Source organism: Drosophila erecta, unplaced genomic scaffold (assembly GCF_003286155.1).
Source record: "Drosophila erecta strain 14021-0224.00,06,07 unplaced genomic scaffold, DereRS2 tig00000092-arrow-pilon, whole genome shotgun sequence".
NCBI classification, from domain to species: Eukaryota; Metazoa; Arthropoda; class Insecta; order Diptera; family Drosophilidae; genus Drosophila; species Drosophila erecta.
Window position 1 is genome coordinate 3,462,818 of NW_020825207.1, and position 13,288 is coordinate 3,476,105.

The 13,288-nt window shown below is 39.7% G+C and overlaps 2 protein-coding genes across 2 annotated transcripts; both read left to right on the top strand.

Moving 5' to 3' along the window:
* The first annotated feature begins 117 nt into the window (after window positions 1-117).
* LOC6547353 (probable elongator complex protein 2) lies at window positions 118-3,069 on the top strand. Its single transcript, XM_001976150.3, has 6 exons — window positions 118-404; window positions 457-1,240; window positions 1,296-1,853; window positions 1,918-2,221; window positions 2,357-2,854; window positions 2,914-3,069. The coding sequence occupies exons 1-6, from the start codon at window positions 282-284 to the stop codon at window positions 3,026-3,028; spliced, it is 2,382 nt and encodes a 793-aa protein (XP_001976186.1). The 5' UTR covers window positions 118-281; the 3' UTR covers window positions 3,029-3,069.
* A 217-nt stretch (window positions 3,070-3,286) lies between these two features.
* Window positions 3,287-4,152, top strand: LOC6547352 (putative mediator of RNA polymerase II transcription subunit 12). Its single transcript, XM_001976149.2, has one exon. The coding sequence runs from the start codon at window positions 3,340-3,342 to the stop codon at window positions 4,117-4,119; it is 780 nt and encodes a 259-aa protein (XP_001976185.1). The 5' UTR covers window positions 3,287-3,339; the 3' UTR covers window positions 4,120-4,152.
* The last annotated feature ends 9,136 nt before the right edge of the window (window positions 4,153-13,288 follow it).

The window sequence follows — 13,288 nt, forward strand, 5'->3', positions numbered from 1 at the left end:
GTCTAAGATGCCTAAAAACCAAAAGCAAACAGGTGTACTTTCAGAAACAGCCCTGCCAGACTTCTCAATGTTGACGGCTGGCCTCACTATTTCAGCTGCTTCACAACATATAGTTGTCTCACTTGCACTCCCTTGAAAAACATATGTTTATAAACAGATGCGGCAGTTTTAGAATCACTGCAACTTTCAGAGCACATGTGTCAAAACAAAACAATTTTGCCGATTTTCAATTGGGATTTAATTGATTTTAAGCCTTAAAAGGGATTGTAAAGGAGCTTAGCATGCAAGTGGAGAATCTGCACACTTCAGTGGCTTGCAACCGCTGCACGGAATGCGCGGATTGGGGTCCAAATGGTTGGATTGCCTATGGAGCCTGCAATGCCGTAGCCATAATGGATCCAAAGGTAGAAACTTATGATTATACTGAAAAACATTGTATATTTAACCCTTTTATAGTTTCAAGGCAACTCAGCCAAGGTCCTGTTCACCCTGGTTGAGCACACAAAGCGAGTGAACACTGTGAGGTGGTTGGATGGCGACAAACTTCTCTCCGGCGGCGATGATGCAAATGCGGTTCTCTGGGAACTGGATGAAACGGGGACCACCAAGAGCTTTCTTCTCAAAGGACACACAAGTGGCGTAAATGCTGTGGATGGAGTTCGCCAACAGGATGGCTCGTGGCTTTTGGCGACCGCAGCTGCAGATAGCACCATCAAATTGTGGACTTTCCAAGAAAATAATTATGTGTGCTTTCAAACCATATCCTTATCCAATGGATTCTGCTTTTCCCTTCGCCTGACGCTACTGCCCAAGTGCAACGAGGTTTTGCTGGCCTTCAGTGGCGATGATGAGACTGTTTCCTTGTGGACGGAACAGATAGGAGACGCAGGAGGTGGAGATTCACTGGGTCGGCAGTTCCAACGCGTACACAAGCTCACTGGCCACGAAGATTGGGTTCGAGGTCTGGATTTCGTTGTCGATGGAGAGGATTTGTTGTTGGCCAGTGGCTCGCAGGATAACTTCATTCGCCTCTGGAGGATTGCGCCGCGCAGCAAGGAGCAAATGCAAGAGAATCAGGTTGATCTGCTCCAACTGAGCAAGAACGACGATGAGATAAAGGTGGAGGAAAAGATACTGGAACTGGGAAAAGAGGCCTGGTATGCTGTGAGCTTGGAATCGGTTCTTTATGGGCACGAGGGATGGATTTATGGGGTTCACTGGCACAAGACACCCGACCAAGGTGAGTCACAACAATTGATCTCCCCAAAGACCTTTCAAAAACCTTAACTTTTTAGAGCTCCGCCTGCTATCCGCCTCTATTGACAAGACCGTCATAATTTGGGCACCGACGGAAGAAGGCGTTTGGCTGGAAGAAGTTCGCGTGGGCGAAGTGGGTGGAAACTCCGTGGGCTTCTATGGTGGAAAGTTCTCCGGCGATGGACACTCGATCATGGCCCACAGCTACCAGGGCGGCTTTCATATTTGGAACCAGGATCCAAATTGCCCGCAGCTCTGGGCCCCAAATGTCATCGTGGGTGGCCATTATGGCGAAGTGAGGGATCTGGCTTGGGAACATAGCGGCGCCTATTTGATGACCGCGTCTGCAGACCAAACCACTCGACTGCACGCTCCGTGGCTGCAGGATGGAGCTAATCCCACTTGGCATGAGCTGGCGCGGCCACAAATTCATGGTTATGACATGCAGGCGTTGGCTTTGCTTTCACGTTATAAATTCGCCAGTGGAGCGGAGGAAAAGATTGTGCGGACTTTTCAAGCGCCAGCCAACTTCATCGAAAACTTTCGTCACATCAGTAAGATAGAAAAGGATGACGCGGGAGACGTTTTGCTGGATTGTAAGTCAGCTGAAGGATTATATTACATTCCGGAGTAGCTTTTAACTTATTAAACTTTATTTAGCTCTTCCCAAAGGAGCTTCCGTGCCTTCTTTGGGATTATCCAACAAGGCTATCTACAAGGTGGAATCTGAAACGCAATCGACCAGTAAGGGTAAAGATGAATACCCGGACAATTACTTTGTGCCTATTGCTTTGGAAACGCCACCGCAGGAAGAGACTTTAATGCAGAATACACTTTGGCCCGAGCTGCAGAAGCTTTATGGCCATGGCTACGAAATCTTTGCACTTGCTGCCACTGCAGATGGTTCCGTTTTGGCCTCCACTTGCAAAGCCAGCAATGCCGAGCATGCTCAGATTATATTGTGGTGGGTATAACTGCAAACTTTTGGGGCGGGATATAAAATTTCATTAAGCATGCTTTAGTTTGTTGGTGAATCATAGCTTAGTGGTGCTCATTAGGATACAAAGAACTAAATGATGATGCTGTTTATCTCTTTCAGGAACCCTTCAAATTGGAAACAAATGCAGAAGCTGAGTGGACACCAGTTGACAGTGACGCAACTAAGTTTCTCCCCCGATGCGCGATACCTGCTGTCAGTTTCCCGGGATCGTCGCTGGTGTCTCTACGAGCGGCAGGATACCTCGGTGGGTTATCAACTGGTGGCCAGCACTGACAAAACCAATGGAGTGCATACACGCATCATTTGGTCTTGTGATTGGTCGCATGATGGTCAGTTCTTTGTGACGAGTTCAAGGGATGGAAAAGTAGTGGTTTGGAAGAAGGGAGAAGCTTGCACGGATTCTTCGCTAAATGGCTGGCAGGCGAATGGAGTTCTAGACCTTAAAAATGAGTCAATCACAGCTGTGGCTTTTTCCAATACCTATCTTAGTGGTACAGTTGACACATACATTCTTGCTTTGGGAACGGAAACTGGAGTGATAAAGATATATCAGTTTGTTCGAGGGGAATGGAAGTTACTCAGCGATTTGAGTAAGAGGTAAGTTTAATTTTCCATTATTAATTGTTTTCTATTGTATATGTTTTGTAATTTTTTAGCCAAGCTCATCATCTCACAGTTCGGCGTCTGCAATTCCGCCCTGGAAAACAACTTCAGCTTGCGAGTTGTGGCGAGGATCACTTGGTACGCATCTACGACATAAAGCTCTCATGAGCTTGACGCCATATGCATTAAAGTGGCCTTATTAACTCCAACCGCTGCGTTTAATTATAAATCTTCATCATCTGCAGACAGAGTGGAAAGGGGATGGGTCATGTCTCGCCTGATTTATCTGAATGTCGCTATCTAATCTGTTGCAATTAGTTGTGTTCATGTTTCCCCGCGGCTCTTCTTTTACGTGCTCTGATAAGATGTTATTGACATCTAATTAGCTGCAAAATATTGGCGCTGCAAGCACTTCGATTTGGGTATTTAAGTAGAATGGTAAAATAGCTTTATTCACAGTTTGTTGTAAACAATTCAATATGAGGGCAGCAATCATTTTGGCACTAGTCGGTGCAGTTTTGGCGGCTCCGCCAGTCAAGTTGACGCCGGAGCCTAATAGTGAACATGATCGGTACTCTCATATATATGCGAATGTACGGCCACTGGGCCAAAAAGCCCAGAACGCGGAGATTGAATTCCAGCCAGAGCACCACAACTCTCTGTCAAGCAACCAGGTCGAAGTGGTAACCAATCATGTGGAGCACAAGCAGCCTCAGCACTTGGAAGTTGAGATCAAGGAGCAACATTCTTCTTCAATTTCTCAGGTTGAGTCGCGACCATCTCACACCGTGGACATTGAGATGAAGCCGGTGCAGCAGAAGCCACCTCAGCACTTGGAGATTGAGGTGAAGCCGCAGCACGACCAACACTCTGCCCAGGGGCATTTGGTTTCTTTGGCCGTCAAGCCAGTGGAGCTGAATCCTCCTAAGCACATTGAGGTCGAAATTAAGCAGCAGCAGCCACATTCTTCGCCAAGTCATCAGGTGGAGGTGGAAATCAAGCAGGTGGAACAGAAGCACCCTCAGCACTTGGAGGTTGAGATCAAGCCGGTTGACCAGAAGCCATCTCACCATCTGGAGCTTGAGCACCACCAGCAGCACCACCACTCCGAGCATGGACATTTGGTTGCTTTGGGACCAGTAAAGCAGAAGCCCCAACACATCGATCAAGAGAAAATCGAGCTGGAAATTGTCGAAGAGAATGAGCCCATGGTATCCCAGCTCCAGAACCAACATTTCAACCTCAATCTGCACCAATAGAACGGCCGGCACAAAATGTATCCGTTTAACAAAGTGCATTAAATATGTATAATTACAAAGAGAGCGTTTCACTGACCAGTCCCTCCCAAGCTGGTTGTTAAATGAGAAATAAATAAAAATGGTCTAGAGCGAGCACAAGGAGCCGCAGTTGGCAATTTCCGTTTAGCTGGTGCTGCATAGTTTTGGGCCAAGACAGCAGCCATGGCCACGTGTCCGGGATCGGGAGTTTGAAGCGAGGAGAAGTGAGGAGCACTGAGGAGTCGGCAGTGGAGCCGGGTGCTGAGTTATGGCCAGAGCGTGCCACCTTTTAAACCGCAGCTTGCAATTTCCGTGCTCCAACTGACTTTATGATTGCCATTGGCTTACGGCTAAAGCTTCAGCAGCAGCACCATTGTTGTCCAAACTTTCGGTATGGGACGAAGGGGAGCGCGGAGTGGAGCTGGCTATGCGGTTAATTGGCTGGCGGCCATCTTTCACTGGCACTTTAATTATGTTTTCGTGGAGTCCACAACTCCACTTCTGGGCAACTTCCATATCTATATCTATAACTCTATCTCCTTCCCAACGAATGTCGTTGAACCGCCTCATAGATAAGCGCATAAATCTGCATTGTTCCGGCTGACACAATGGGTAGAAAGTTAACTATTGAATTGCATTTAGGCCACGTCGGAGGTCGATTGTCCTCGCACCTATTCAAAGTTGGCAATATCCCGTGGGTGGTGGTTCCATAGCGCCATGTAGCTCGATGGTCGATGGATCCGGACTTTCCTTCTACATTGCACGGTGCTGATGGAAAAACCGCGAAAAATTTTGCCACCATGATTGGTTTATTTTGGGGATTACACATGAAAAAGTTTTAGTTCCTCTTCAGCGGAAGACGATTTTGTTTAATGTTTATACTGGGTTGTTTTTGAAATTTTTGTTCGCTTATGAAGGATAAATTCTCCTCTTTATTCAAACCTAAGACATTTGAATAACATTTTCTTATCTTTAATTTTTGGCTAGCAAACTTTCGAAGATTCTCATAAAAATTACATGAAAATTATTTTGACGTTCTATAAAGTTATTGGTTTTAAAATAAATACGGCCTGAATATACTTCATATTGTTAAATTAGTATTATTATTATTTTATTATTTTGAATAGTTAATAGAAATAATTAATAGAAATACGTAAAAATTCCAAATGAGTTCCTATAGTTACAAATAAAATGTCATTCACAAAACAAAAATCTAGTAAGTAGTACTAAATATGTGATGCCATTAGGATACACATTTTTGCACAGTGCAGCGCTATTCGCACCCGCTTTATTTTGAGTCAAATATTGGCAAACAAAGCGGCCATTGCAATGGCGCTACACGCGTTTCCGCTTCCGCTGAAAGTTGCACGGAATAAATCCATACATTCATGCATTTGCGCCGAAACTTTTGTTCAACTTGCATTGTGCTGTGGCATGATTCCACTCTTTATTTATTTTCTTAGTCCCCGCCATTTGTTATTGCTGCAACAATTTTGCATTCTGCGGAAAAAGTTTAAGTTTCAATTGCAGCGAACGTGCCCCAGAGTTGCTGACAGCCACTGGAGCAGTGGAAACTGAAGCCATTCTAGCCATAACATGTGTAAACATATTGCCCCCTCCTTGAAAACACCACTTCCAGAATCCAGCATGCAGTATCCAACATCCAGCATCCAGCATCCTGCATCCCGAATCCCACTTCCCCACCGAAGTCCTCGGATCCATTCGTTTGCATGTGTGTCAGTAGTGGATTTCGCTCGGGTTGCGCTTTCTGTTTGCCTGCCATAGTTTTTTGTTTGACTTGACGTCCAATCTTCCTTCTTTTGCTCCAAAAAAATTGCTCTAATATTGTGGAAACTAAGCGGTTTCTGAGAAAAAATGTTGCACATCCTGAAATCAGGTGGGCGGATTAGTACGGACAATTAATCCTTTGGAGAAACAAACTTCATCGCTTGCGAAAACTATGTTGACACTTTTTGGAAAAGCAGTTAATGGTTATTATAATGGTTATTAAAGGGTTGTACTTTATACTCCCGTTTCACTTTGGTATTATCGATGAGGCTAAGGTTATTTAGTTATTCTATTGTTTGCATATAGAAACTGGTTCATGCGATGGAACATAACTTTACTTGATTAAAGGCAATAATAGTGCATTTTTACACCTATTTAAAAAATCACACATCTTTAATAATATTGAATTAGCTAGAAAAATATATTTTTGGGAAACTTTTTATAACTCGTTTTGCTGCGCAACTGTGCTACTTAATTACTTACGTACTAATTATAATAAAACTCTGACCCAAGTCCATTGGGGATGGCCTAAAGACGACTCCATTGGAACCCGAAATTCTTTGAAGATTAATTATTCCGGAGGGTTAGCGTATGCCAGCCATATCCATATATTTCCCCCCGCATTTCGCCGTCACAATTGCAACCCCCCTTCCGCTCTGCATCCACACACATCCACACACACCCACGCATATGTTTCGCTCGTATTTCCGCTTTGGCAGCAGCAACAACAATGTCACGCGCTCCATGATTTGTGCATTTCCGTTTTGCTTGGCAGCACGCACGCGACATGCACGAACATGCATGCGGGGGCGAACCGGAAGCTGCCGAGCAGCCATTGCCGAGGCCCCAAAAACTGCGACAAAGCCTATTGATGCGAATGGAGCAGAGCATTTGGCCCAGTTCGATGGGGCTGAAACTGCTGGCCCAATTTAAATCGCCAATTGATTGAGCCACCAATAGGCACTGCTCTTTGGCGCATTTGCCGTTGTAACAAGCGAAACTTCAAATCGAAAACTTTCGGCCTGCTAAGCCCAAAAGCCCAAGCGTTCAAAGTTTTTCAATTACCTGACCACGCTGTACTCCTGTTTCCACAATCCTGCAGGAACCCAGAGCAAATGCCCATAGTTTTGTTAGCTCGGGATTGCTGCTGGTGGTGTTAGGGAAAAGGGCAAGTTTAACAAGACAACAGGAAAAACTGGGCAAAAGTAGCAAGTTAAAAGTTTTGGCGCAACAAAAAACGAGGAAAAGGGCAAAAAATGGACTCGCGATGCTGTGGATTTTGATTATAAATATTGTAATATAAACCTGTAACCTGTAGCCTGCGCAATTTAGTGTGCTAGTCCGTTTCCATTTGCCTGCAAAGCCTTTGCAAGTGGGTAAACCTTAATTGTTTTCCAATTAGTTTTGCTGGAAAAAGTTTGAAGTTCATTTAGCTCCTGCCCACACGCCGTGTTTTTGCCGCCGCTTCGTTTTCCGCCCTTTTTTGTTCGAGTCGCTCGCAGTCAACATGGCGTATGATGAATTTTTAATTACGTGTGCTGCAAGCCAACCAGACAGAAAAAGTGTGGAGGCAGAACAAAAAAAAAAATTGGTAACAACTGTTTGCCACTTGCAAATTGCAGCCAACCCGAAAAAGTATTCAAAAAACACGAGGGCCTCTAGGAGATAGTTTTTCCAGAATTTTTTTGGACTGCCACCTGCAATATGGAGCCAGCATATATAAGAGTATTTACCTGGGCGTTGTGTTCATAGCTGCAAAAAGATAATTACACAGTCGGCTTGCAGCATTTAGGGTCCGGCTCTTGACAATGAGCCTGCATTGGAGTTTGGCTTAAACGTCGAACTTGTGCCGTGATGTTTTGGCCGCCACTTTGAGCGCTATTTAAATGCAGGCGCTATTTGTGTTTGCTGAATGGAATCGAAAACAATTTCAATTGTTTCATGCGCGAATCGCTTTCGGCCATTTTCAACACTCCTTGAATGCAGTTGTAAATTTGCAAAAAGCGCTCAGTTGTGTACTGTCAACAGGAAAACAGACCCATCATCACCTACCACGGCTCATCATCATGCCGGCAATTCCACAGAAACCACTGCACCACCGCAGGGAAATGGCCCGAATGCAGCAGCAGCCATCGGGCATTTTTTCAGCATTTACGATTTCCCTTATTGCCAGTGCTTTCATTTCGCTTTTCGGACACTTTTCCTGCCCGCTGACAATTTCACGTATTTATACCCGTTACGCGTAGAGTAAAAGGGTATACTAGATTCGTTGAAAAGTATGTAACAGGCAGAAGGAAGCTCAAAAATGTCTCAAGGCTGAAGTTCTAAAGTCTATAACTCAACTAATCTTAATCGGAATTTGAAGTGGCATACCTCTAAATGTTTCTGGAGCAATCCTCTAAAAATCTGCATTCAAATTTAGAATTTTATTTTTTTTCCATTTTTTTGTCACTTTTCTGATGTGATGATGTTGTGGAAACTCAAAAATGCCTCAAGGCTGAAGTTCTAAAGTCCATAACTCAACTAATCTTAATCGGAATTTGAAGTGGCATACCTCTAAATGTTTCTGGAGCAATCCTCTAAAAATCTGCATTCAAATTTAGAATTTTATTTTTTTTCCATTTTTTTGTCACTTTTCTGATGTGATGATGTTGTGGAAACTCAAAAATGCCTCAAGGCTGAAGTTCTAAAGTCCATAACTCAACTAATCTTAATCGGAATTTGAAGTGGCATACCTCTAAATGTTTCTGGAGCAATCCTCTAAAAATCTGCATTCAAATTTAGAAATTTATTTTTTTTTAGTTTTTTTGTAACTTTTCTGATGTGATGATGTTGTGGAAACTCAAAAATGGCTCAAGGCTGAAGTTCTAAAGTCCATAACTCAACTAATCTTAATCGGAATTTGAAGTGGCATACCTCTAAATGTTTCTGGAGCAATCCTCTAAAAATCTGCATTCAAATTTAGAATTTTATTTTTTTTCCATTTTTTTGTCACTTTTCTGATGTGATGATGTTGTGGAAACTCAAAAATGCCTCAAGGCTGAAGTTCTAAAGTCCATAACTCAACTAATCTTAATCGGAATTGGAAGTGGCATACCTCTAAATGTTTCTGGAGCAATTCTCTAAAAATCTGCATTCAAATTCAGAATTTTATTTTTTTTCCATTTTTTTGTCATTTTTCTGATGTGATGATGTTGTGGAAACTCAAAAATGCCTCAAGGCTGAAGTTCTAAAGTCCATAACTCAACTAATCTTAATCGGATTTTGAAGTGGCATACCTCTAAATGTTTCTGGAGCAATTCTCTGAAAATCTGCATTCAAATTTAGAAATTTATTTTTTTTTAGTTTTTTTGTAACTTTTCTGATGTGATGATGTTGTGGAAACTCAAAAATGCCTCAAGGCTGAAGTTCTAAAGTCCATAACTCAACTAATCTTAATCGGAATTGGAAGTGGCATACCTCTAAATGTTTCTGGAGCAATTCTCTAAAAATCTGCATTCAAATTCAGAATTTTATTTTTTTTTCCATTTTTTTGTCATTTTTCTGATGTGATGATGTTGTGGAAACTCAAAAATGCCTCAAGGCTGAAGTTCTAAAGTCCATAACTCAACTAATCTTAATCGGATTTTGAAGTGGCATACCTCTAAATGTTTCTGGAGCAATTCTCTGAAAATCTGCATTCAAATTTAGAAATTTATTTTTTTTTAGTTTTTTTGTAACTTTTCTGATGTGATGATGTTGTGGAAACTCAAAAATGGCTCAAGGCTGAAGTTCTAAAGTCCATAACTCAACTAATCTTAATCGGAATTTGAAGTGGCATACCTCTAAATGTTTCTGGAGCAATCCTCTAAAAATCTGCATTCAAATTTAGAATTTTATTTTTTTTCCATTTTTTTGTCACTTTTCTGATGTGATGATGTTGTGGAAACTCAAAAATGCCTCAAGGCTGAAGTTCTAAAGTCCATAACTCAACTAATCTTAATCGGAATTTGAAGTGGCATACCTCTAAATGTTTCTGGAGCAATCCTCTAAAAATCTGCATTCAAATTTAGAAATTTATTTTTTTTTAGTTTTTTTGTAACTTTTCTGATGTGATGATGTTGTGGAAACTCAAAAATGGCTCAAGGCTGAAGTTCTAAAGTCCATAACTCAACTAATCTTAATCGGAATTTGAAGTGGCATACCTCTAAATGTTTCTGGAGCAATCCTCTAAAAATCTGCATTCAAATTTAGAATTTTATTTTTTTTCCATTTTTTTGTCACTTTTCTGATGTGATGATGTTGTGGAAACTCAAAAATGCCTCAAGGCTGAAGTTCTAAAGTCCATAACTCAACTAATCTTAATCGGAATTGGAAGTGGCATACCTCTAAATGTTTCTGGAGCAATTCTCTAAAAATCTGCATTCAAATTCAGAATTTTATTTTTTTTCCATTTTTTTGTCATTTTTCTGATGTGATGATGTTGTGGAAACTCAAAAATGCCTCAAGGCTGAAGTTCTAAAGTCCATAACTCAACTAATCTTAATCGGAATTTGAAGTGGCATACCTCTAAATGTTTCTGGAGCAATCCTCTAAAAATCTGCATTCAAATTTAGAATTTTATTTTTTTTCCATTTTTTTGTCACTTTTCTGATGTGATGATGTTGTGGAAACTCAAAAATGACTCAAGGCTGAAGTTCTAAAGTCCATAACTCAACTAATCTTAATCGGAATTGGAAGTGGCATACCTCTAAATGTTTCTGGAGCAATTCTCTAAAAATCTGCATTCAAATTCAGAATTTTATTTTTTTTCCATTTTTTTGTCATTTTTCTGATGTGATGATGTTGTGGAAACTCAAAAATGCCTCAAGGCTGAAGTTCTAAAGTCCATAACTCAACTAATCTTAACCGGAATTTGAAGTGGCATACCTCTAAATGTTTCTGGAGCAATTCTCTAAAAATCTGCATTCAAATTTAGAATTTTATTTTTTTTCCATTTTTTTGTCATTTTTCTGATGTGATGATGTTGTGGAAACTCAAAAATGCCTCAAGGCTGAAGTTCTAAAGTCCATAACTCAACTAATCTTAATCGGAATTTGAAGTGGCATACCTCTAAATGTTTCTGGAGCAATTCTCTAAAAATCTGCATTCAAATTTAGAATTTTATTTTTTTTCCATTTTTTTGTAATTTTTCTGATGTGATGATGTTGTGGAAACTCAAAAATGCCTCAAGGCTGAAGTTCTAAAGTCCATAACTCAACTAATCTTAATCGGAATTTGAAGTGGCATACCTCTAAATGTTTCTGGAGCAATTCTCTAAAAATCTGCATTCAAATTTAGAATTTTATTTTTTTTCCATTTTTTTTGTCATTTTTCTGATGTGATGATGTTGTGGAAACTCAAAAATGGCTCAAGGCTGAAGTTCTAAAGTCCATAACTCAACTAATCTTAATCGGAATTTGAAGTGGCATACCTCTAAATGTTTCTGGAGCAATTCTCTAAAAATCTGCATTCAAATTTAGAATTTTATTTTTTTTCCATTTTTTTGTCACTTTTCTGATGTGATGATGTTGTGGAAACTCAAAAATGCCTCAAGGCTAAAGTTCATAACTCAACTAATCTTAATCGGAATTTGAAGTGGCATACCTCTAAATGTTTCTGGAGCAATTCTCTAAAAATCTGCATTCAAATTTAGAATTTTATTTTTTTTCCATTTTTTTGTCACTTTTCTGATGTGATGATGTTGTGGAAACTCAAAAATGCCTCAAGGCTAAAGTTCTAAAGTCCATAACTCAACTAATCTTAATCGGAATTTGAAGTGGCATACCTCTAAATGTTTCTGGAGCAATTCTCTAAAAATCTGCATTCAAATTTAGAATTTTATTTTTTTTCCATTTTTTTGTCATTTTTCTGATGTGATGATGTTGTGGAAACTCAAAAATGCCTCAAGGCTGAAGTTCTAAAGTCCATAACTCAACTAATCTTAATCGGAATTTGAAGTGGCATACCTCTAAATGTTTCTGGAGCAATTCTCTAAAAATCTGCATTCAAATTTAGAATTTTATTTTTTTTCCATTTTTTTGTCATTTTTCTGATGTGATGATGTTGTGGACACTCAAAAATGGCTCAAGGCTGAAGTTCTAAAGTCCATAACTCAACTAATCTTAATCGGAATTTGAAGTGGCATACCTCTAAATGTTTCTGGAGCAATTCTCTAAAAATCTGCATTCAAATTTAGAATTTTATTTTTTTTTCCATTTTTTTGTCATTTTTCTGATGTGATGATGTTGTGGAAACTCAAAAATGCCTCAAGGCTGAAGTTCTAAAGTCCATAACTCAACTAATCTTAATCGGAATTTGAAGTGGCATACCTCTAAATGTTTCTGGAGCAATTCTCTAAAAATCTGCATTCAAATTTAGAATTTTATTTTTTTTCCATTTTTTTGTCATTTTTCTGATGTGATGATGTTGTGGAAACTCAAAAATGCCTCAAGGCTGAAGTTCTAAAGTCCATAACTCAACTAATCTTAATCGGAATTTGAAGTGGCATACCTCTAAATGTTTCTGGAGCAATTCTCTAAAAATCTGCATTCAAATTTAGAATTTTATTTTTTTTCCATTTTTTTGTCATTTTTCTGATGTGATGATGTTATGGAAACTCAAAAATGCCTCAAGGCTAAAGTTCTAAAGTCCATAACTCATCTAATCTTAATCGGAATTGGAAGTGGCATACCTCTAAATGTTTCTGGAGCAATTCTCTAAAAATCTGCATTCAAATATAGAATTTTATTTTTTTTTAATTTTTTTGTCATTTTTCTGATGTGATGATGTTGTGGAAACTCAAAAATGCCTCAAGGCTGAAGTTCTAAAGTCCATAACTCAACTAATCTTAATCGGAATTTGAAGTGGCATACCTCTAAATGTTTCTGGAGCAATTCTCTAAAAATCTGCATTCAAATTTAGAATTTTATTTTTTTTCCATTTTTTTGTAATTTTTCTGATGTGATGATGTTGTGGAAACTCAAAAATGCCTCAAGGCTGAAGTTCTAAAGTCCATAACTCAACTAATCTTAATCGGAATTTGAAGTGGCATACCTCTAAATGTTTCTGGAGCAATTCTCTAAAAATCTGCATTCAAATTTAGAATTTTATTTTTTTTCCATTTTTTTGTCACTTTTCTGATGTGATGATGTTGTGGAAACTCAAAAATGCCTCAAGGCTAAAGTTCTAAAGTCCATAACTCAACTAATCTTAATCAGAATTTGAAGTGGCATACCTCTAAATGTTTCTGGAGCAATTCTCTAAAAATCTGCATTCAAATTTAGAATTTTATTTTTTTTTAATTTTTTTGTCATTTTTCTGATGTGATGATGATGTGGAAACT